A 22,435-nucleotide genomic window follows, 5' to 3' on the forward strand; every position below is an offset into this window, starting at 1 on the left:
ATTGACGATGTTAAAAGAAAAGATGTAGTTAAAAATATCCACTAATTCAACTTGGTTTTGGAAATTGAAAAAAAAAAAAAAGAATATAAGCCAAGGCAGGTAACATGATGTGGAGTAATTGGATTCATGACACGATTTCTATGGAAAAGACGGGAAGACTTGGAAATATTATTAGTAGACTTGACAATAAGAAAGTAAATTACACGCCGGTGGAAAACATTTGACAACTAAAACGAAGGACCTATGGAATATAGTATTTATTTTAATAAAAAAGAATATATTATTACTTGAGAAATTTGTCCGCGTAAAGAAATTTCCATATAAATCAAACTTATGATGCTTGACCCAAAAAAAACTTATGAGGCAAAAATAATGGATATTTATTCCAAGATTATATATAATTAATTAATTTGTTCATTTCATAGCTAAAATAAAAAATAATACTGATTATTTTTCTTTCAATAAATAAATATTTGACTTAGTTTGAATAATTTGCAAAAATTCTCGTTTTGAAATGAAAAAACATGCCCCCAAACTATTGATGAATTTCAAGATATATATTATTGTGTGCAGTATCTCTGCGACACCTTGTCGTTGATGTTGTTAATAATAATATGAACTGAACACAAAAGGTTTGATTAACAATTTATAGGATGTATTTTTTTTTATTTTTTAAAAGCTAAAAGTTGTATTCGCATATCGCCTCTAAGTGAATGGTCTATTTATATTATATGTCATGGAAAAAAATCTTTAATTTGTTGTTTAAGAAACTTTTACTTTAGTTGTGAAAAATGAATTTATTAATGTTTCAACTTTTCTTTGAAAAGATGAGAAGACTTGGAAGTATTAGAAGACCTGACTTAAAAAAAGATGTGGTTATGGAATTCTTTTTGGGTATTTAAATATTTGTTTATTTTGATTTTCCGATATTTTTAAGCGGCAATTTGTTTGCAATAATTTTCACAACTTATAAACATCCTGACCTTATAAATAAAGGCTTAATTGAGTTCATTCTACTCCAGCAAATCACGAGGACAGTTTCGTTTTGCAACTTTCATCTGTTTTGTTATTTCAACATATAATATGAATTGAATTAGAGAGGTATGACTTTAATTTGTGGCGTGTTTGGGGCAAATTTTGTCCAATTTATTATACAAGAAAATCACTACAGCACATATATATAGTTATTCAAATTTCAATTATCTCAATTAATTTATTCATTTCTGGAGTAAAACGAGAATAAATAAAATTAATGGCGAGCTTCGCTTCACAAATATTTTTTTTCTTTTGTTTCTGTTATTTGCAACAACATTAAACAAGGTGATGAGTTGCAATGAAAATGATAAAAAGTTGCTTTTAATCTTCAAACATGGAGTGGTTGATCCATACAACAAACTCTCTTCTTGGACTGCTGTTTATGGGAGGGAGTTCACTGCGACCACATCACTGGAAGAGTCACAAAGCTTTCTCTTATCGATCATGGTTTAGAAGGTGAGATTAATCTGTGTGTGCTTCAACTTGAATTTCTCAACCTCATGGACTTGAGCTTCAATGACTTTAAATCTGTGAGTATGCCACCATGCCAAATCTCCAAATCTCCCTTTGGTGCTCACAAATTTCACAATCAATCACTTGCTATTCCTTCCAATCACTCAGCAAGTTTCTCTGTTGCTCTGCGTTATCTTGACTTTTCATATAATTATGATTTAGGCATAAAAGACCTTCATTGGCTTTCTCAACTTTCTTCCATAAAATATCTTGACCTAAGTTATGTTGATATAGGAAATGATACCAAATGGCTCCAGCATATAGCCATGCTTCCTTCACTCTCTAAGTTACACTTGAGATATTGTGGATTAAGAGATTTTCCTTCCCTTGATTATGCCAATTTTACGTCACTTGAAGTTCTTGATCTTTCTTTCAACTATGACATGATGAAGTCAAAATTACATGATTCATTCTTTAATATTGCCAGTCACATCTATAATCTTAACCTTGTTCAATGCAATTTCTATGGACAATTGCCAAAGTCTTTGCTCAATCTTCAAAATCTCAAGTATTTAGATTTAGGGCATAATAATCTCGAATGATCAATTCCAGATTGGTTAGGCCAATATGAACAATTGCAATACTTAAATATAAATCAGAATTTTTTCCATGGCATAATTCCATCATCTCTTGGAAACCTTTCTTCCTTGCTCTACTTAGACTTGTCCCACAATCAATTGAACGGCGATCTTCCAGAAACCTTGGGACAACTTCATAACTTAAGTGATTTATACATCAATGACAATCCATGGATAGGCATTCTTTCTGAAAAGAATTTTGCCAATCTCTCAAATTTAACATCATTGGACTTAAGTTCAACAAATTTCCAAATTCACTTTGATCCTAAATGGGTCCCACCATTTCAACTCGAGATGTTGCAGATGAGTAACGCAAGCATAGGTCCTAATATTCCACCATGGCTATATACGCAGCGGTCTTTAAGAAATCTAGATATTTCTAGATCTGGGATTTCAAAAATTGATGCAGATATATTTTGGAGTTTTGTAGTGGGAATACATTCTGTTGATATCTCAAACAACTTCATTAGTGATGACATATCCAACGTCTCACTATCAGCAAATATCTCTATCTTTGATGCATCTCACAATTCTTTGTCAGATCTATTTTCTCATTATTTTGCCAACTAGAGAGCAAGGGAGAGAGCGTGTTGCAATACTTGGACTTATCATATAATCATTCGGGCGGAGAACTTCCTGATTGCTTCACCAATTGGAAACAATTAGGTTGCCTTAATTTAGGGAGTAATAAGCTGATAGGTGAACTTCCTCCCTCACTGGCTTCATTGAACCTTCGTTTGTTGGATTTGGGTTATAATAGTTTCTTTGGCAAATTTTCGTTCGACATGCTAAATTGGACCGATTTGAATTACCTCATTTTAGAGCAAAATAAATTTTCTAGAAGTTTGCAAAATCTCGTAGCGCAAAATTTGGCAGTTATTAAATTGAGGGCCAATCAATTTGTGGGCAGTATTCCATTACAATTATGCAACCTTTCTCATTTGACAATACTTGATCTGGCTGAAAATAAGGATCCATACCTCACTGCCTATTCAACATCGTGCCTTCAGATTTTGCTTTTGTGGCAGTGTTGCCTGGTGAAATCTTGAAAATATTTATGAAAGGAAGAGAATTTGACTACCAATCATTTAACCGTCTTGCATATTCTACGAGTGGCATAATTGATTTTTCTGCTAATAGTTTGAGTGGAGAAATTCCTGAAAAACTAATTAGTAACAGTCAAATACAGTCTTTGAACTTGTCTTGAAACTATTTGACTAGGAAAATTCCCAAAGAAATTGGAGGCATGAAATTGGAATCTCTTGATCTTAGCTACAATAAATTTTTTGGATAAATTCCTTCAGCAATATCCAATTTGTCTTTCTTGATTATTTGAACCTCTCATACAACAATTTCGTTGGACAAATTCCATTGGGAACCCAAATTCAAAGTTTTGATTCCTGGAGTTTAGTTGGCAATCCTGAACTTTGTGGAGATCCTCTTCCAAATAAGTGCAATAATGAAGAAGAAACTCATGACTCAAAGCTAGCTGAAGGAGATTAAGATGACAGCTTTCTAAAGTCATTGTTTCGTGGTATGGGGGTTGGATTTGCAGCAGGTTTTTGGGGAGCTTATGGTTCTCTCTTCCTCATCAGATCATGGAGATACAAATTTTTCCGATGGTATGATCACTTGGGTGATCAACTTTATGTTGCCTTGGCCCTCTTCTTCAAAAGCTTCAGCTGACTAATAGTAAAAAATATCCCTTGAGGTAATAAATGAGCTTCTTTGCTTTTTTCAAGTGTTGTTATTATTTAAATTAGCTTCCTTTACTTAAAAAAATATGGTTCTTTAGCTGATTATGTTATATCTTGTTTATTTTTCAATATGGTTTGCCTATCGAATGCAAGTGAAATAACTATCACCACTCTGATCGTTATTCAAATACTGAGTTCTGCTTCAAGGAATAAGGAGTTCTGCTGCAAGAAAGCATGGTCAAACCTTTCAGTTGCCCTTTTGTTATCTGAACTTTAGTGAATTGTGAGAAGAGAACGTGTTGTAATAACAATTATGTGTCTCATGTTGTTAAGAAACCTTTTGATGAATGGTGTTCCATGTGATATATGAATGTACAAAGTAAAAAGATATTATATGCCTCTGTATTTAAAGATTTCAGGTATCAAAACTTGAAACTTGGGACACAGTGAATCAAATCAAATATCAAATATCAAATAATCTGATAATAACATTCTGTTTTGACACTTGAGATGCTCTGCTCCATTGTGGTATATACTGTTTGAAATAACAGAGTCATGCCTTGGTAGGTTACGTAATCAAATAATATAATCTCTCAGCTATTAAGCATAATAAACATTAAATAACAAACTTGGCTCAAATCATATGCACAGAAACACGCGAGTATGACGAATTGGTGAGACATTTGGTGACGTGCATGTTAGAAAAATGATCATAAAATAATTAGGATGTGTTGTTCTACGTAAAAATTGGAAGGAGCAGATTGAGAGGGCATGCTCGTCCGCGTTCTTGTTCCTCAGGTCAGGTACGTGTAGTGTGGTGAGAGTTGCCAAAGTGTCAATGGAGAGGGACGAGATTGTTGCTAACGTGGCTGCGGCAAGCAATGGAATCGTAGAGCTCATGCCAAAGGGGTGGGGTTCTGTGCGGTCTTTTCATTTGAAATTGTTGGATTCGCTCGCGTTGCCCGCTTTATCAGGTAATTCCTGATATGAAATTGAATGTTGAGGGAGCTAAGAGCAAAGAGGAAGCTAAAGAAGAGGATGAGGATATGCAAGATCAGGAGAAGGATGTGGCTAAGAAGGATCTTAAAGTTGGTAAGAAGAAGGGGAGGATCCACGAGGTTCGGTACATGGATGATACTATAGGTCACGAACTCAGTCAAGATGAGTCAGGTGTTGAGGAAGATGGGGATGTAGAAGAAGAAGGTGATGAGAATGATGAAATGACTATTGAAACAGTGCTAGATAAGAAGAAAAGGAATGGATCAAAAACTGACAAAGAGGTTGTTAGTGAGCTGAATAGTGAGAAAAAAATTGAAGAAGGCGGCGAAGAACAAGGACAAAAGTAAGAAAGATGGCTTGTCTTCTAGGAGAAAGAAGGAAAATGATTTACCTACTAAGGATGAAGTTTCTGGCAAGAAGAAGAAGAAGGAAAGTGGAGAAGTGAATGTAAAAGCTAAACTTCTGCTGAGTAGAGAAGTGTCCTTGGTTCCATATTGTATGTTTTTCTTCTCGTGTCCTCCAGCAGATTTTGTTTTAAGTATATCATGAAGGTTCCTCTCTTTTGGGCTAACCCTTTTTGTTCGTTGGCTGTCATAAAATTTATTTACACTGCTTATGATTAACTTGCGAATGCCACTCAATAGAAGGTTGTGTTTCTGCCTTCTGATTTATTAAAGCATGATTGATATAGAATATACTAAAGGAACACATTCTAACGTAATTATGATTGGTGTTCATATTGTTATAAACCACCGCGTCTATACTGAAGTTAATCCTGGAATTGGTAAAAGAATGTTGAGAACAGAATTCAATATTCTTTCAGTTGAGAATTTGGTCCTACATGCACTTGAAACTTACATTTTGTGTTTGTTGGTTTCGACCTGACCATTTCACTTGCTTCTTTGAAATGTTATTTAGGTGCTATGTTCTACTTTTAGTTTGATTTATCAATTAGACAGTTACTCTCCTTGATAAGAAGACGTTGGCACTGGAATGATCTTGGGGGCAATTTGGGCACTGATATCTTTCATTTTCAGTGTTCTAGATAATACATTGGGATGTGATGCCCAGGCACTTAAGATTTAGTTATTCCATCTGACAAAGATACGGCACAAGTTGGCAACAACTTATGGAAGTTGCTTGAGGCTTTTACTCAAGTACAACTCTATTTCCTACATTTAAAATGCTTGGAATTGATTACAATTCTATTTTCGTAGGAGTCTTGGATCTCACTTCTCCTTATGTATGTTTGTGACATTTAAGGCGGTCAAGCACTCTAACAGTTTACCTCTGTAAAGCGCCTCCCCAGAAAAAGATCATATGTCACTAAGCCGATGGTTAATCTTGTAGAATGACAGGCTCTCTATCTCAGTATTTCCCGGTTGTCACTGAACAAAGTCTTATGGAATTACAGGATTGGAAAGGGTTTCCGATTTTAAATAGATTATTGGATTTATTGTACAATTGTCATCACTCTGACATTTTAGTCGCTCTGTTCCATTTTGGCATATGCTGTTCGGGAAAAGCAAAAAACAGAGACATTGGTATATTATATCATACATATCTTAGTTATTCTGTACAACCTATTTGAAATCTATTTACAATATTCTCAAAGATCAACATACATATAATTTACAGCAACTTAGCAAATCATGTTTTTCACATGATATGAAGACAGAAGTTCATTTTTTTTTACTATGTTTGATGTCTAGAAAAATCTGTCCATTTGTGTTGGAATCTCTACTGGAGTCACCTGAACAAGAGTTATTGGGTTTGACATTGGGGCTTCTACTTTTTTGGGGTGGTGTATCCTTTTTGTTTTTATTGAATTCTATCATTTTTACGATCTGTTTTCTTTGGTGCAGAACTCGAATGGCTTCTTTTCAATAATCATGAGAGTTTCATTGAACCTTATTTTTTGGCGTGAAAATTTCATGAAGAAATCATTTGGTTTACGTGTTGAGTGGATGTTGGTTCTAGTTATCTGATTTTTTTTTTTTTTTTTTGCCTCGGCAAACCCCAAAGATGTCTGAGCTGGTGCCGTTATGATGTAGTTTTGATACTACAAGAGTGGATACTATCTTGATACCAAAGGACCCAATTTGCTATTTAATATTTATCTCGTTTTCTTTTTCCTGTTTCCCTTTCATAATGGTTATCGGTTTTTATAAATAATTCCTAGACTAGGTAACTTTCAGTCTGGAAATTTACTGTAATTTGGTCTCTTACAATGAAACGAGGACATTGTAAGGTTTTTAAGGTTTTCAAGGTTTTTGAATGCTCGGACAACCCCTGGGCCTCCAGCATTAACAGTGGTGCAACTTAGTTAACATTGCCTTCGTGAGACAGAATCCATTAGTTTCTGTCCCCTCAAGATTTCCTTTTTTTCAGCCAACCCCTTAAAATTTCTTTAATTTGCTCATATATTAACTTTTTCCCTCTTTTCTGTTTGTGTAAAGGCATCAAGATGTTTGATTCTTTATAGAAAATGATTTTAGAGAACCAACATTCTGGACCCGCTTTTGTTCTCCCGCTACCAAAAAAAAAAAAATCATCTAACCCCAGAAGAGAAAATCACATAGCAGAGTAGAGTTTTGAATTGTGTTTGTGCAGAATTGCCAAATATTGAGTAACTTGATTCAGTGCTTCTGCCAAGGGTTAATCTTGTAGAATGACACTACTCTCTATTTCCCAGTTGTCACCGAACAAAATCTCATGGAATGACAGGATTGCAAAGGGTTTCTGATTTTAAGCAGATTATTGGATTTATTGTACAAGTGTCATCTCTCTAACATTTTAGTCGCTCTATTCCAGTTTGCCATATGTTGTTCGGAAGAACAGAGACAATGATGTATCATATCATACATATCTTAGTTATTATATACAACCCATTTAAAATCTGTTTACAATAATCTCAAAGATCACCATATGATATATGGTTTCTAGCAACTTAGCAAGTCATGTTGTGAACAAAAAAATATGTTTGTCTTTTGCTATTTATCTAGTTTTCGTTCCCCTCGGGACAATGGTTATCGGGTCTTATAAATCATTTGTAGAGTAGGTAAGTTTAAATATTGAAATTTACTGTAATTTTAGTCTTTTGCGATGAAACGAGGAAGCTCTGTCTTTGAGGTTTACAAGTTAGACCTTCGGCGTTACTAGTTGAGTAACTTAACATTGCCTTTCTAAGATAGGACCTGTTAGTTTTCCCCCTTCAAAATTTCTTTAATTTGCTCGTGTATTAACTTTTTCCCTCTTCTCTTTGTTTTTTTTTTTTTTGGCTTAGCAATTATATTGGAGGCATTGTCAAATTTTAAATGTGAATAGGAACTTAAATCTTGGTTTGTCATGTAAGAGAGGCTCAACTAACATTGGTTTCTTCCTCTTTTCTGTTTGTGTCAAGAGCCAACATACATGGGCTCTAAATCACATAACAAAACATAATTTTGAATTGTGATTTTGGATCACCAAATATTGGGTAACTTGATGTAGTGCCTCTTTCAAAAGGTCTGAATGATTTTTTTTCTTAAAAAAAAAACTCCCAGGCGATTTTTGCTAATGGGTCTTCAAATCAGAGACATTTGGTGATGTGCTTGTAAGATAAATCATCATAAAATAATTCAAATGTATCGTTAAATATTTTCCAAAGTTGCTCCAATGAGCTATGATGAATTGGTGATGTACTTAGAGAATCTGATGTTTCAATTACTATCACAATATATTACATTACTCCCCTTCCCTATAAAGTAGTTGCACGCTAAAATAACTTGATTTATTATCACTTATTATCACTGAGCACCTCTTTTAACTAGTAAAAGGGTTGCATCATTTTAATTAGGGGTTACCTGCAGTTGAGAATCTTGGTTGAGAATCTCTTCTACCAAAGGAAATTGAAAGAGATGATAAGGATGGAAGCTTTATGTTGAGTTCCATTAATAAGCTAAAAGATTGAAATATTGTCAATAACAGTGCAACCAGTTTAAGTACTCATCAAAGTAGCTTAAGAATTAGTTAAAAATTTGATTTAATTTAAAATATAAGACCCTAGTATACTTTATCTCTAGTATTTATTTATTTTGCTCTCAAATAACCTTATAATCATTGCACGTTTAAGGAATTTCTATCAAATTATAATTCCAATGCATATATGATTAGTAATGATATTTTAAGAAAAATAACATTTATTATAAATAACTAAACTAATTTTTTTAATATTTCTAAATTAATTATATAACTTTTATGTTAAGAATATGAGGTAGTGCATTGATTTGATAATTTCAAAACTAAAATAAAATATATATATTTGTTTTATGTGTGAATTATTTGCAAACATTTTCGTTTGGAATTAAAAACATCACCAAAACTTAAAAAAAAAACAGAGAGAGAGAAAACATCATCATCAAATTGATCATTTTTCAAGATTTATATGATTGCGTGTAGTTTTTCTGGAACACCACATGTCATTGATGTTGTCACAAATATATGAACTGAACATAAAGCTGAACATAAAAGTTCTAAATAATAATTTATAGGATATTTCTCTTATTTTAAAAGCCAAAAGTTGTATTCACAAAAACCTATTATTGAATGGGGAAAAAAATAATTTATTGCTTATGCGTCCAGTGTCTTTTGAAGGTGCTTAAACGATTTGGTTGTGGCCAGAAATTAGAAAATGATATGAAAATGAATATATTAATAGTCCAAATTTTTCTCAATTAAAAAGATGGGAAGACTTTGGAAGTATTATAGATTTTTTAGCCATATAAATGTTTGTGTACGTTTGATTTTTCCAATAATTTCATTAATTAGTGAAGACTGAACTTGAGTATATTTTGGAAGAAGACTTTACATTAGCGTTTTGAATGGGGCAATGTCTTTATCAATATTGCTGGTCATTATAAAACATCACATGTCGTTTCAAGATTATTTGCAAATTAAAACATCCTAAAATGGGATGTTTGATGAAATCAAACTATGATTTTAAGAGTGATTTTATAGTATATGAAATAAATAGGTGGAAAAGTTTATCTCAATTTATGAAAATATGTTTTTAGAAAGCACTTTTAAACATGTTGAAACACACCATTGTTACAATATGAACTGAACACAAAAAGTCTAAACGATAATTTATAGGATATTTTTCTTAATTTAAAAGCTAAAATTTGCATTCCCAGAAAGCATCTAGTTGAATGGGAAAAAAAAAAACCTCTAATTTATTCCTTACAATTTGGTTGTGGAAATTGGAAAAGAAGATAAGAATGGAAAATGATATGAAAATGAATGCATTAATATTTCAATTTTTCTGCTAAAAGATTGGAAGACTTGCAAGTATTAGAAAACTTGACCATAAAAAAAATACAGATATAGATTTTTTAGACATTTAAATATTTGTGTAATGAAAAATGATGTGAAAATGAATGTATTAATATTCCAATTTTTCCTCTAAAAGATAGGAAGAGTTGCAAGTATTAGAAGACTTGACCATAAAAATATATATATATATATATATATATATGACTATAGATTTTTTAGACATTTAAATGTTTGTGTAATGAAAAATGATATGAAAATGAATGCATTTATATTCATTCCTCTAAAAGATGGGAAGAGTTGGAAGTATTAGAAGACTTGACCATAAAAAAAAATATGGCTATAGATTTTTTAGACATTTAAATGTTTGTGTAATGAAAAATGATATGAAAATGAATGCTTAAATGGGTTTTCAATGGGTGCGGGCTAGCCCGTACCCGTTTAAAGTTAAATGGGCAGGCTACAGGTTGACTCCTAGGCTGCCCAACCCGCCTGTTACTCACCCCTACTAAAATTTTATCCAAATTTTTATATAAAGAAGTCACACTTCAGAGCACAAATCAAATTTCAATGATATGAATTGATTTATTCATTTCCGGACCAAAACAAAATTGAATAAAACTAATTCCCTCTGACTTAATACCTAAGTAAGTGTACTTCTTCATTAATTAAAAATAAAATTTACAATAATTTATTTTATTTTTAAGTCATAAAATAGTATTGATTATTCTGTTAAGTTGCATGCCACTCATGGAGCCCATATAGGATTTGTTTTGTTTGCAAACATTTTTAAAATAAAAAAAATCACCGAGCCATTGGCCTTCAATATTTTCGTACGTAATTGTGTCCAGTTTTTTCCTAACACCTACTAACTTTAGAAGGATCTGAATATATGATAGATGATAAAAAAATCTTTTACCAAAAAAAATTGAAAGAGATGATAAGAGTGAAAGCTTCGGTAAAATTATTAATGAGTAAAGGACTGAAACTGAATATAATTTGAAGCGAAGACTTTTAAAAGCGCTATGTGAACAAGGCAATCTCTTCAACATGTCGCATACATTCTTTTTTAATTTAATTTTTCAATCACCTTTTTACCGGGAAAAAAGTTAAATAAAAGTAAAATACAATGACATCACCAACAAGTTGTTGGTTGAGGTGGTAGCGGCCTCACCTCCGTAAGGAGGAGAACACAAGTTCAAATCTTAAGAAGCATACTTGTTGAGAGGGCTATTCCTTAACCGCTCTAGGCCCGAAAAGAATTAGTCTTAAATCCAATGTAACTTGGGGATATCCTCGTTTCATTAAAAAAAAAAAAATACAATGACATCCTTTCTCTAATTTACTCTATTTTCAAAAGAAACACTCTATAGTCCAATTTTTAATACCGTGAAGAATATTTCATTAAAGATTCCAAGATACTTAATTTTACCATTTGTCATTATGTAAACATTTTAAATTTATTAATCTCAACCTACAATCTGTTTTTTTTTTTAACACATAAGTATCCTCTTATTAGAGATAATTCTATTCGAGGTATTGTCTGGCACTAAATGTAGACCTTCTCTCAATGGAGATTTGAACATTAGTTTGTCACGTTATGAAGGACTAGTCTCTTTTGCTAAATCCAACCCTATTGGTTGACCTTATAATCTAATTGTGCCTTCTTTGTTGTATTTTTTAAAATCTTTGATGTTTTGAAAAGTTATATGCAATTTTTTTAAAAAAAGTAGATGTAAACTTAAATTTTAGGTCACACTCAAAGATTTGCAAATTTTCTATCCACGCCTTAGCTCCAAAAACTTTCTACTTAAAACAGACTTTATGATGCAAAAATGAATATTTATTTCAAGATATTATATATATATATATATATATATATAGCTGAAATCAAGATATAGAGAATACATTAATTTGATCATTTTATAGCTAAAATAAAAAAAATTTGCTTTATGTGTGAATTATTTGCCAACACTCTCGTTCGAAATTAAAAACATCCCCAAAACAATCATTTCAAGATTTATATGATTGTGTACAGTTCTCTGTAGCGCCATATGTCATGTTGTTATGGTATGAATTAAACATAAAAGGTCTAGATAATAATTCATAGGATATTTTTCTTATTTTAAAGGCTCAAAGTTGTATTAGATGAAAACCCCTAATTGAATGAAAAAAAATCATTTAATTTATTGCTTAAGAGACTTTTATCTTTGAAGTGTTCAAACGATTTGGTTGTGGAAATTGAATACAAATAAAAAAATGATATGAAAATAGATGTATTGATATTCTTTTTTTTTTTTTTGGAAAAGATGGGAATACTTAGAATTATTAGAAAACTTGACCATAAAAAATATATAGTTATAGAATTTTTTATCCATTTTTTATTTTTTTCAATATTTTCTCATAAACAATTTATTTGTAATGATTTTCATTTTTCACAACTTATATATGTACATCGTGATCGTGTAATCCAACTAAAGCTTTAATTGAATTAATTCAGCTCAAATAAATCACGATGACAGGTTCATTTTGAAAATTTCATTTGCTTTGTTATTTCAACGTACAATGTAATTTGAATTTTAGAGCTCTGATTTTGCGGTGTGCTTGGAGTAAGGATAATGAATGAATGCAAACTTTCTACAGTAATTTTTCATGCAAACCTACATTATACTCCTCCGGTTTTTAATATAAGACCTATTTAACTAATTTAATTAGATTAAGGAAGTTAAGTAAGTTAGTTAATTATAAAAAATATAACATGTTTTTTTTTAAAACACCATAATCATTTTTCTTAATATCCTTCTTTTCTTTTTTATTTGATTATGGTTGAAGGAGTATCCATAGAGATAAATATGAGAAAGAAGTCTTATATTTAGGATCAAAATAAACTTAACAATTAAGTCTTATATTAAGGACCGGAGGAGTATAATGTATTCAAATTAAACAAAGTTCAAGAAAACATAAATGATATAATCTAGACGCCAATCAAATATTTTGCATGTAGGATCAATTTTTCTTTGAACCTGTTAAAGCCTGAATTTATATTAAATTTTAGGGAAAAAGACAGAAAAATGCACCTTTAACTTCAGAAGCCCAAAAATGTCCGCTGAATTCAAGAAATCCCATTTTGGTACCATGAGACCAAATTAGGATTATTATGTGAAAGGAAAAGACCAAATTACCCTTCATTTTAAATATTATTTTTAAAAGGGTTAATTAATCCGCAAGTCTTTATAGTTTCAACGAATTTTGAATCAAGTCCCTATAGTTTTTTTTTTATCAGGTCCTTATACTTTTATCTTTTTTTAATTAGGTCCTTGTATTTATTTTTCTTTTAATTAAGTCCTTATAATTTCACTAAATTTTTAATCAGGTTCATGTAGTTTTAATTTTTATTTATTAATTAAATATAAGCTTAATTAAATAGATTAATACTGAAATATAAAATATTAATAATTAAACTAAATTGATAATTGTGTAATAAAAAAGTAATAGAATTAATTAATTCAGGAAATTTTTTTAGAACAATTAATTTTTTTCTGAAAAAATTAAAATCATTATAATAATTCAATATCTTTAGAATATTATTGTTTATAAACTAATATTAAATAATATATACTATTTTATGTTTATATAATAGTACTATTAGAATTTATAAAATAAAGAATAAAAAATTCAGGGACTTAATTAAAAATAAGTTGAACTTATAAGGACGTGGTAAAAAAAAAATAAATATAAGGATCTAATTAAAAATAGGTGAAACTATAAAGATCTGATAAAAAGAAAAAAAACTATAAGGACTTGATTCAAAATCCGTTGAAACTATAAGGACTTGCGGATTAATTAACCCTTTTTAAAATATCACAGCCCCTACTGGCCGGCCGGTCACCGGACCTTCGGTGGCAGCGGTCACCGGAGCTCTGGTGACCAGCCGACAATTGGTCACCGAGCTCCAGCTCTGGTGACCAGCTGACAATTGGTCACCGAGCTCCGTCGGTCGGAATTTTTTTTTATAAAATTTTTACGATTTCAATATAACGGTTAACAACTTTTGTAATGCTATTAACAACTTCAGTATAGCAATTAACAACAGCTTTTCTGGGAAATTCAACAAACTCCGGCGACCGGAAACAATTTTTTTGAAAATTTTTACAACATCAATATAACCGTTAACGACTTTTGTAACGCCATTAACAACTTCAATATAGCAATTAACAACAGGTTTTCTGATAAATTCAACAAACTCCGGCGACCGGAAACAATTTTTTTGAAAATTTTTATAACTTCAATATAACGGTTAACAACTTTTGTAATGCTATTAACAACTTTAGTATAACAATTAACAATAGCTTTTCTGGGAAATTCAACAAACTCCGGCGACCGAAAACAATTTTTTAAAAAATTTTTACAACTTCAGTATAACGGTTAACAACTTTTGTAACCCTATTAACAACTTCAGTATAGCGGTTAACAACAGGTGGTTTGATCACTTGACATATCAACTTTATGTTGCCTTCACCCTCTGGTTCAGAAGATTCAGTCGAATATCAAAGACAGATCTCCCTTGAGGTAATAAATTAGCCACGCCTTAATTTTTCAAGTATTGTTAGTATTTTCCTCTTTCCTTAATTTCTTCTATTTCCTAAAAAAATTCTGTTCTTAGCTGATTATGTTTTATCTTGTTTGTTTTTCAATATGGGATGCAAGTGAAACAGCTATCACTACTCTGATCGTTCCTCTGATTCAGATACTGAGTTCTGCTTCAAGGAATAAGCAGCTTTGCTGCTGTTTCGCATGGTCAAGGACTCTAATAATGTAGCCTACTGAATGTCCTTTTGTTATGTTAAATTTAGTGAATCATGGGAAGAAAACATTTTATAATAATAGTTATTTGTGTGTCTGTGTGTCTCATGTTGTTGAGGAACCTTTGATGAATAGTTTTGAATGTGATATTAGGCGTCTATATTTAAGATTTCAGGTGTGAATGTAGCAATCAAAACGAGAAGGCATGTGAGTGTTGTAACCTGTAAGATAAGATTTATATGTATGTTAACATGTTGGATATTAATCTGTAACTTGCTACAGTGAGTAGCTATTAGTTTGTGGAAGATAAGAGGATCTGATAACATTCTGATTTGAAGCTTCAGATGCTATGTTCCATTGTGGTTTACACAAGTAGCTCGAAATAACAGAGTCATGTCTTGTTCAGGCTAGATATTCAAATAACATCTCAGTTGCTCCTCTGGTATATTTTATTTTGTAGTATAATTTACATTACAAAATGAGTTTTATATTTAACTGTTCCTCATCAGAGCATGGAGACACAAATTTTTTCAACTGTTTCATCTTCTGGTGGATAGACTTTATGTTATCATGCCCCTCAAGTTGGAAAAAGATTCCAATGGATATTAAAATTACATGCAGACTGCTGTTGAGGTAATTAGCCGATCTGAGATCATATATATATATATATATATATATATATTAGTAAGGTTTTCGTTTTCGCCTTGTTCTTGCCGCAAACAAATTCGGTTCTTATCTGCTTCGTAGTAGATTCCAATGACTTCCTCTTAAATTCATTCAAATCTCATATTTTGTTTGGGGGAATAGAGAAGTTTGCTGCAGCTATACATGGCCCAAGGTCTCTAACATTTCCAACAGATTGTCATATCTCCACTTTATAGTAAAGTAGTTATCAGAGTATGTCATGTCTCACAAAAGCCTTTGGTTGAGTGGTTTTCCGAGTCATGTATTGTTGTGCTTTAAGATTCAAGTATGCTTTTGGAATTGATAATAAATTTTTATTTTCCATGTTGAAGATATCAAAAATTGAAACCTGCAACACACTGAATTGCCGTGAAGCAGCTGGCCAAGAGGATCTGTCTTGACACTTGCGATGCTCTGTTCCCTTGTGTTTGAAATAACAGAGTCATGGCTTGGTTAGGTTACGTAATCAAATAATATAATCTCTCCACTGCTAAACATAATAAACATTAAATAACAAAGTTGGCTCAAATCAGATGCCTTGGTTATGTTTCTAAACTACATTCACAATGAATTATTGGGGCGCAATGACTTGCTTCTTCAATTATTATTTATATTCTTACTTTACACCAAGCGGCTGTAATTGCCATGCAGTTAAAAATTGTAACAGTCAAGAATTAAGGATGTGGGTTTGTAAATGAACATTGGTGAGATGGGCAAAAAAGAATATACTTATCCTACCTCCGATTCTAATTATAAAATTCACTTTGTAGTGTAAGTTGGACTACAAAAAAAATCTTATAATTAGGAAATGAGAAAGTAGTTAAGAAGCTCCTCCATGTGGGTTCCATCCATTGATTTGTTATGAAGAGGGAATTCATTCGTGTAATATCAAAATTGCATCATTCAGAGGTTCTTTAGCTTTTTTCCCCTTAATAATTAGATCAATTACATACACATATAGAATGAAGGAAATTATACTAATAAAGAGTTGGTCTAGTAATGTAAGGTCTTTCTAGATCTCTTTGGGTTCGAGTTATAAAGGAGACACTTCTATATATAGGGGAAGCATCCTTATAAATTATTATTGGTAATGAATGAAACATCATATTGTTTGTATTGTTTGGTTGTTGTGTGTTCCATGGTTTAATTAAATTTTTAGGATTTTCCAGCAATTATCTTCATCAATGAAACCTTTGAATGACTTTTCTCAAGAGCCAGGAGCTCCCATTGCTTTTCAATTATTTTACAATTTTGTGTTTCAGTGTAGGCTTTTGTTATTAAAGAAGGGACCCGAAGAGGATTTTACATCATCGACTATACAGCATGTGAGGCATTTTTTTCCTCCCTTATTTTAAGTCGGTCCTCTTCTATGTTCAGAAAAAAATTACAATATGAAAAGAAAAGCATGAAAATATAAATTTTAGTATGATTCCATTTATGACTGTGTTGATTAGGATAATTAATATATCCAATTTTAATATAAGAGTTACGTAACTAATTTGATTTAATTAAAAAAGTCAAATAAATTAGTTTATCATAACAAATATCCTGTAAAACATCGAATTATGAGTTAGAAAAATTAATTGGAAGAATAATAATAAATATAAGAGATAAAATAGATTAAGATCTTATATTTATAATCAAAGTCGACCTCCAAACTAGTTTTTATGCTGATGTAAAAATTCTCTTTAATCTAAAATTAATGTAAGCTTAACAATCAACATTAATGTGGCCAAAAAAGGGGCGATACTGCAATGATTTTGACTCTTAATTAGCAGGCAGTATAAAAGTTAGTTAATTAATTTGAATATATTAAAAAAGTTAGTTATTTATAATAAAAAGGTGTTATTTTTTTTTAAAATATATTTGCTAATCAAGTGTATTAGTTAGAACTACTATCATTATAAGGATTACCTTAAAAAAAAAATAAATATAAGAGACAAAGTAGATTGAGATTTTATATTTATAACCAAAATAAAAGTCAAATTAGAACTACCTTAAAAAATGGATAAATATGATAGATAAAGTGGATTGAGATTTTATATTTATAACTAAAATAAAAGTCAAATAAACTCTTATATTAATGATCGAAAATATTAATTTGTAGTAATAATTAGTGCTACTCCCGAAATAGTCGAGAGGCAAATGTCCTTTCATCCTTAAAATAATTAGAGAGGACATGAAAGAAAAAAGCAGAAGTAAATTACAACCCGAGGGGAAAAATTCACGTTATTGGGATAGTATAGTTGACTTCTTCCAGAACTTCCTTAATTAATTATTAATGTTAATGAATGAAACATCATATTCTTTGGTCATTGTGTGTTTTCGCAACCCACTGAAGCTAATTAACTTTTAAGACCTTCCTGGCAATTTTTAACATTAACTTTAGTTTAGCTTTGGAATTACTTTTCTCAAGCGACGGAAGCTGCCATTAAAAAAATTAGAAGACGATGAAAAAGAAATTAACAGTATTTGGGCACAGCACAAAGTGGAAGTCATCATATACCATCCCACTAAGATGATGAAATAATTTTTTTCCCACCAGCTTGAATTTATTTTCCTTCTCTTTTTCCCTTTTCTTCTTATTGTCTTTTTTTAATGGGTTGTTGAACGGCAGCTCCGGTCTCCTGAGAAAAGTCATTAATTCAAAAGCTAAATTAATGCTAAAAATTATAGTGCTGAAAAAAATCCTAAAACTTAATTGACTTCACCAAACGGTGGGTTGGGGAAACACGCAACGGCCAAACAATATGATGTTTCGTTCATGAACTAATAATAATAATAATAATTAATCATTAATTAAGAATGTTCAGCAAAAAGGTTGAGGACGTCACCAAAAACAAATTAAAGTGAATGTCTAAAAACTTTGAAAATTCTGGAAATACTTATTATAATAGACAATTATGAATTATGTCATGGTCCTTTTTACAAGAGATTCTTAGAGGCTATCTCAAATTTTATTTGTTGATTTCTTATTTTACCTCCATTTAATTACTCATATTACTTACTCCTCTGATCTTGTTTATAAGATACTTCCAACATATTTCACAAATACCAAGAAAAACCTTAAACTGCATTAACTCTTCATTAAAATATAGTAACTTTTCAACTTTACTTATATTTAACATATACTCCTTTGAAAAAAAAACTATTTATACTATAATAAATGAAAGACAACATGATATATTAATGGTAAAAATTTAATAAAGTAATTTATAAATAGGACAAAAAAAACTTCTTTCTCTGCCCTATAAAGAGCATCAGCAGAGTATACCATTACATTTAATGCCCACACATTCCCTCTCCCACACATTATCTCTCTTTCACATAAACAAGGGTATTTTTTACAAGAAGGTTACACTTTTTACATATTTATTATCTTCGGCTAATTTTAAGTAACATTTTGAATAATATAATTTGAGTAATTGTCTCTTATAAAAAAGAATGGAGGGAGTAATGGAAAGCAAAGGGTGACGCTAGGTTTCAATCCAAGTGGAAGGATGATTAGTCTACAATGAGGAAAAAAAACTCAAGCGTATGATAGTAATTAACTATTAACTAAATTGGTAAAAAAAATTAACTACAATTGCAAAATGCAAAGGAGGCTAGGATGCTAGGTTTCAATCCACTTGCGCTTCCTTGTGCAAGAATCAAATGCAAAATTGGGCACTTTTATTGAAAAATATCTATCCAATTAATATCTCATTTTATACAATTATGCCTCTTTAATGTTTGTAATCGAAGGTTTTACTCATCCTAAATAATTATTAAACAAGTTAATGACTACTTAAAACTGACTATTTAATTGTGTTTATGATTGTCGTAATGTGTATTAAACTTGTTTAAGTGTGGCCATTACTAATGCGCGGCCTACGAAAGAGGCATGAGACTAAAGTTCATGGGACCTGTTGTTTTGAGCTTTAGGCAACTCTCTTCCCTCTTTCGTGTTCTGTTTTGCTGAGTTATTTTATCTTTTCTTATTATGTTCATTCTATTCTTACAAAAAAAATCCGTTTAATATTGAGGAGTACCACTTCTTGCTTTGCCGATAATTACAGGATAGTTCTTAAAGATAGTGTTTACAAGACACGGTTTGAATTAACCAGTTATTTGTTGGTGTTGCCATTAAGAAGACAGACATAGCATAATAAAAAAGTTGGAAGATCTGTTAAATTTTTGAAGAATTTAGCTGCTGACGCCTACAAAATAAAAACAGAAGGTTAGAAGAAAGAATGTTTGTATTCTATGAGTATTGATTCTGAGAGATGTTTGTATAGGTTTTAAAAATACGATCTATGTGATAAAAAAGATAAAAGGGCTCAACATATAAATATATGTATGAATATAAAGAATTTAATTGTGTAATGAATCCATCGTTGTAAGTTCGTTGCACATACATATAAGGCATGTGAAGACGAGAAAAACTTACATGCTCTTAGAGTACCAACTCATCCCAACTCTGTCCAATAAAAATGCTCCAGCTCAATTCATTTCACTCCACACGTCAGCCTATTCATTTATATTAGTTTGTTGTTTTTAAAAAAATAAAAATGCTTATGTTTTGCAATTTCCCTTAGTGCTCTCTTCCCTCTTCTCAGTCCCTCTCACTTGCCCCCCAGTTGCGACTCCGAACTCTTCCCCTCCTCCCTCTGTCGAGAAAAAGAGAACGCCGATGAAAGGAGGGAGTTGGACGCCTTTAAACCAGAAGCTATGAGGTACGACTGGTTTGGAGGCTGCTTGGGAGCAATGGGGATCTTTTAAGCATTTAATTTATCGTCCTCATCCTGGACGACAGGGAAGCCAATGAGGACGCAAGCTGCCGACAAGAACCAAAGAGGAGGAAAGCTGAGCCAGGGAATAAGTACGCAACTAGAGGGAAGACGAGTTTGGGGAGCGATGCAGATAGATCAGTGGAGAGGAGAGTAGATTGATCTGACTCGCGTTTGGGAGGCCGCTGCTACTATTCATCATCTTCCCCATCAAAAGGGACCATAGCTGAAAGAGGCAAAGACTAAGACTAGTCTTTTTCTAGAGGAGCTATAGCTTCGATTATGTCTCAGTAGAGAAGAGAAGAGAGGAGAGACAAGGTAGAAAATACGGAGATGAAGGGAGGAAGGGAGAGTTTGGTGACAGAACGAAGAGACCAAAAGAGACAAAAGCCATGGAGTGACCCAGGGGAGAGGGCAGTATAGGAAATTAAAAAACAAGAGTATTTTTATTTTTTTAATACAACAAATTAACATAAATGAGTTGGCTGACATGTTGGAGAGAAATTCTTAGGTACTCCCGGTGTGTCAGGTCATCTGAACTCTATTCAATGAAAATAATCCACCTCAAATAATTTTAACTATCTGTCAGCTTACTTATTTCTATTATTTGTTTTTTAAAAAAAAATTGAAAATTCCTGGGACTTGTGATTCCTTTATTGCCCTCTTTCTCTCTCTCTCTCTCTCTCTCATTTCTAACTCTCATCCCGTTCCAAACTCCATCCCTTCCTCCCTTCATCTCCCCATTCTCTTCTCTGATGCCGATTGCCAAGAAATCTTCCACCGGCGACAGCGACCCTTGCCTAATCTCTTATGAATTTGTATTATATTACTTCCTTATTCCTAATTCCTTTGTATTTATGTCTTAGTCTTGACTATCTCCTATACTGTTTAATCAAAACAGAAGTTGAGTAGCAAAAGAGAAATACTAATTTTCATACAAGAAGCTTGAACTTCTATGAAAAGAAGGCGGATTATTTACTGGTTGGAATGAGCAATTTCTTTGGCAACTTATTTTATTTGCATACTAAAATAAACAACAGTAGGTTTTACACTCCATTCCAAGAACCAGAGCAGCCATAACATCGAAAAGCCCATAAATTTAATTACAACAAGAATGAAGATGATGAAAAAAGCAAATACAAGTAAGAAACTATTTTCAAAAACCCAGAAAAATAAATAGGTTCAGATAAACATAATGAACATTCAAGAACCTAGAAAAATAGATGGGTTCATATCAACATTGCAAGTGGCAGAGGAGACGACGAAGAAGCAGCAGCTTCTTCGATTTAGATCTACAGAGTGGAAGATCTCACCGCCGTCGGCTGTCGTTGGTGGAGACTGAAAAGATGTTTTTGCTGGTGGAAAATCTCAGTCGTTGATTCAGCTTCGTTGTTCAGATCTGCAAAGTGGATTTTCATCCCCGTCATTGCTCCAGAGTCCAAACACCATCACAGGTCAAACATCGCACGTCACTGGGGTAGAAGATGCCGCCTCCGTCACTGGTGGAAGACTCCGCCGCCGTCACCGGCATCCAAGAAGAGAATGAAAAGGTCGAGGGAGGGAAGAGATAGGGTTTGAGACGGGAGAAGGATAGAGAAATGAGAGAGAGAAGGGCAGTAAAGGAATCACGAGACCCCAGACATTTTCATTTTCTTCAAAAACACAATTAATGGAAATGAGTGGGATGACAGGCAGATAAAAATTATTTGAAGTGGATTATTTTTATTGGATAGAGTTCAGATGAGCCTGAGAGTACCTAAGAATTTCTCACATTCTGGATTCAAATTAATTATGCTGGAGTATTTTTATTGGACAGAGTTGGGATGAGTTGGTACTTCAGGAACACCTAAGAATTGGCAAGAAACGAAGTTGAAAAAAAAAAACAGTATTTGAGAGAATTTTTAAAAAAATACTGTTGAATTTCAAAATTCTAACTCAGTCTTATTTACCATTTTTTTTTTAACAAACTTATTTACTATACTTTAATAACAATTGATAATATTAAAAAAGTAAATGACAATGTATTTTCAAATTTTCAAATTTTAAA

The 22,435-nt window shown here is 31.9% G+C and overlaps 1 protein-coding gene across 1 annotated transcript; it reads left to right on the top strand.

Annotated features, from left to right (window-relative positions):
• Nucleotides 1–4,809: 4,809 nt before the first annotated feature.
• On the top strand, nucleotides 4,810–20,550 carry LOC114718903 (proline-, glutamic acid- and leucine-rich protein 1-like). The gene is made up of 3 exons (XM_028904345.1): nucleotides 4,810–5,165; nucleotides 20,218–20,334; nucleotides 20,415–20,550. Exons 1-3 carry the CDS (start codon nucleotides 4,810–4,812, stop codon nucleotides 20,548–20,550), a joined length of 609 nt encoding a protein of 202 aa, XP_028760178.1.
• The last annotated feature ends 1,885 nt before the right edge of the window (nucleotides 20,551–22,435 follow it).

The sequence above is a fragment of the Neltuma alba genome, unplaced genomic scaffold (genome assembly GCF_004799145.2).
Source record: "Neltuma alba isolate B1F8T4 unplaced genomic scaffold, ASM479914v2 tig00011879_pilon, whole genome shotgun sequence".
NCBI classification, from domain to species: domain Eukaryota; kingdom Viridiplantae; phylum Streptophyta; class Magnoliopsida; order Fabales; family Fabaceae; genus Neltuma; species Neltuma alba.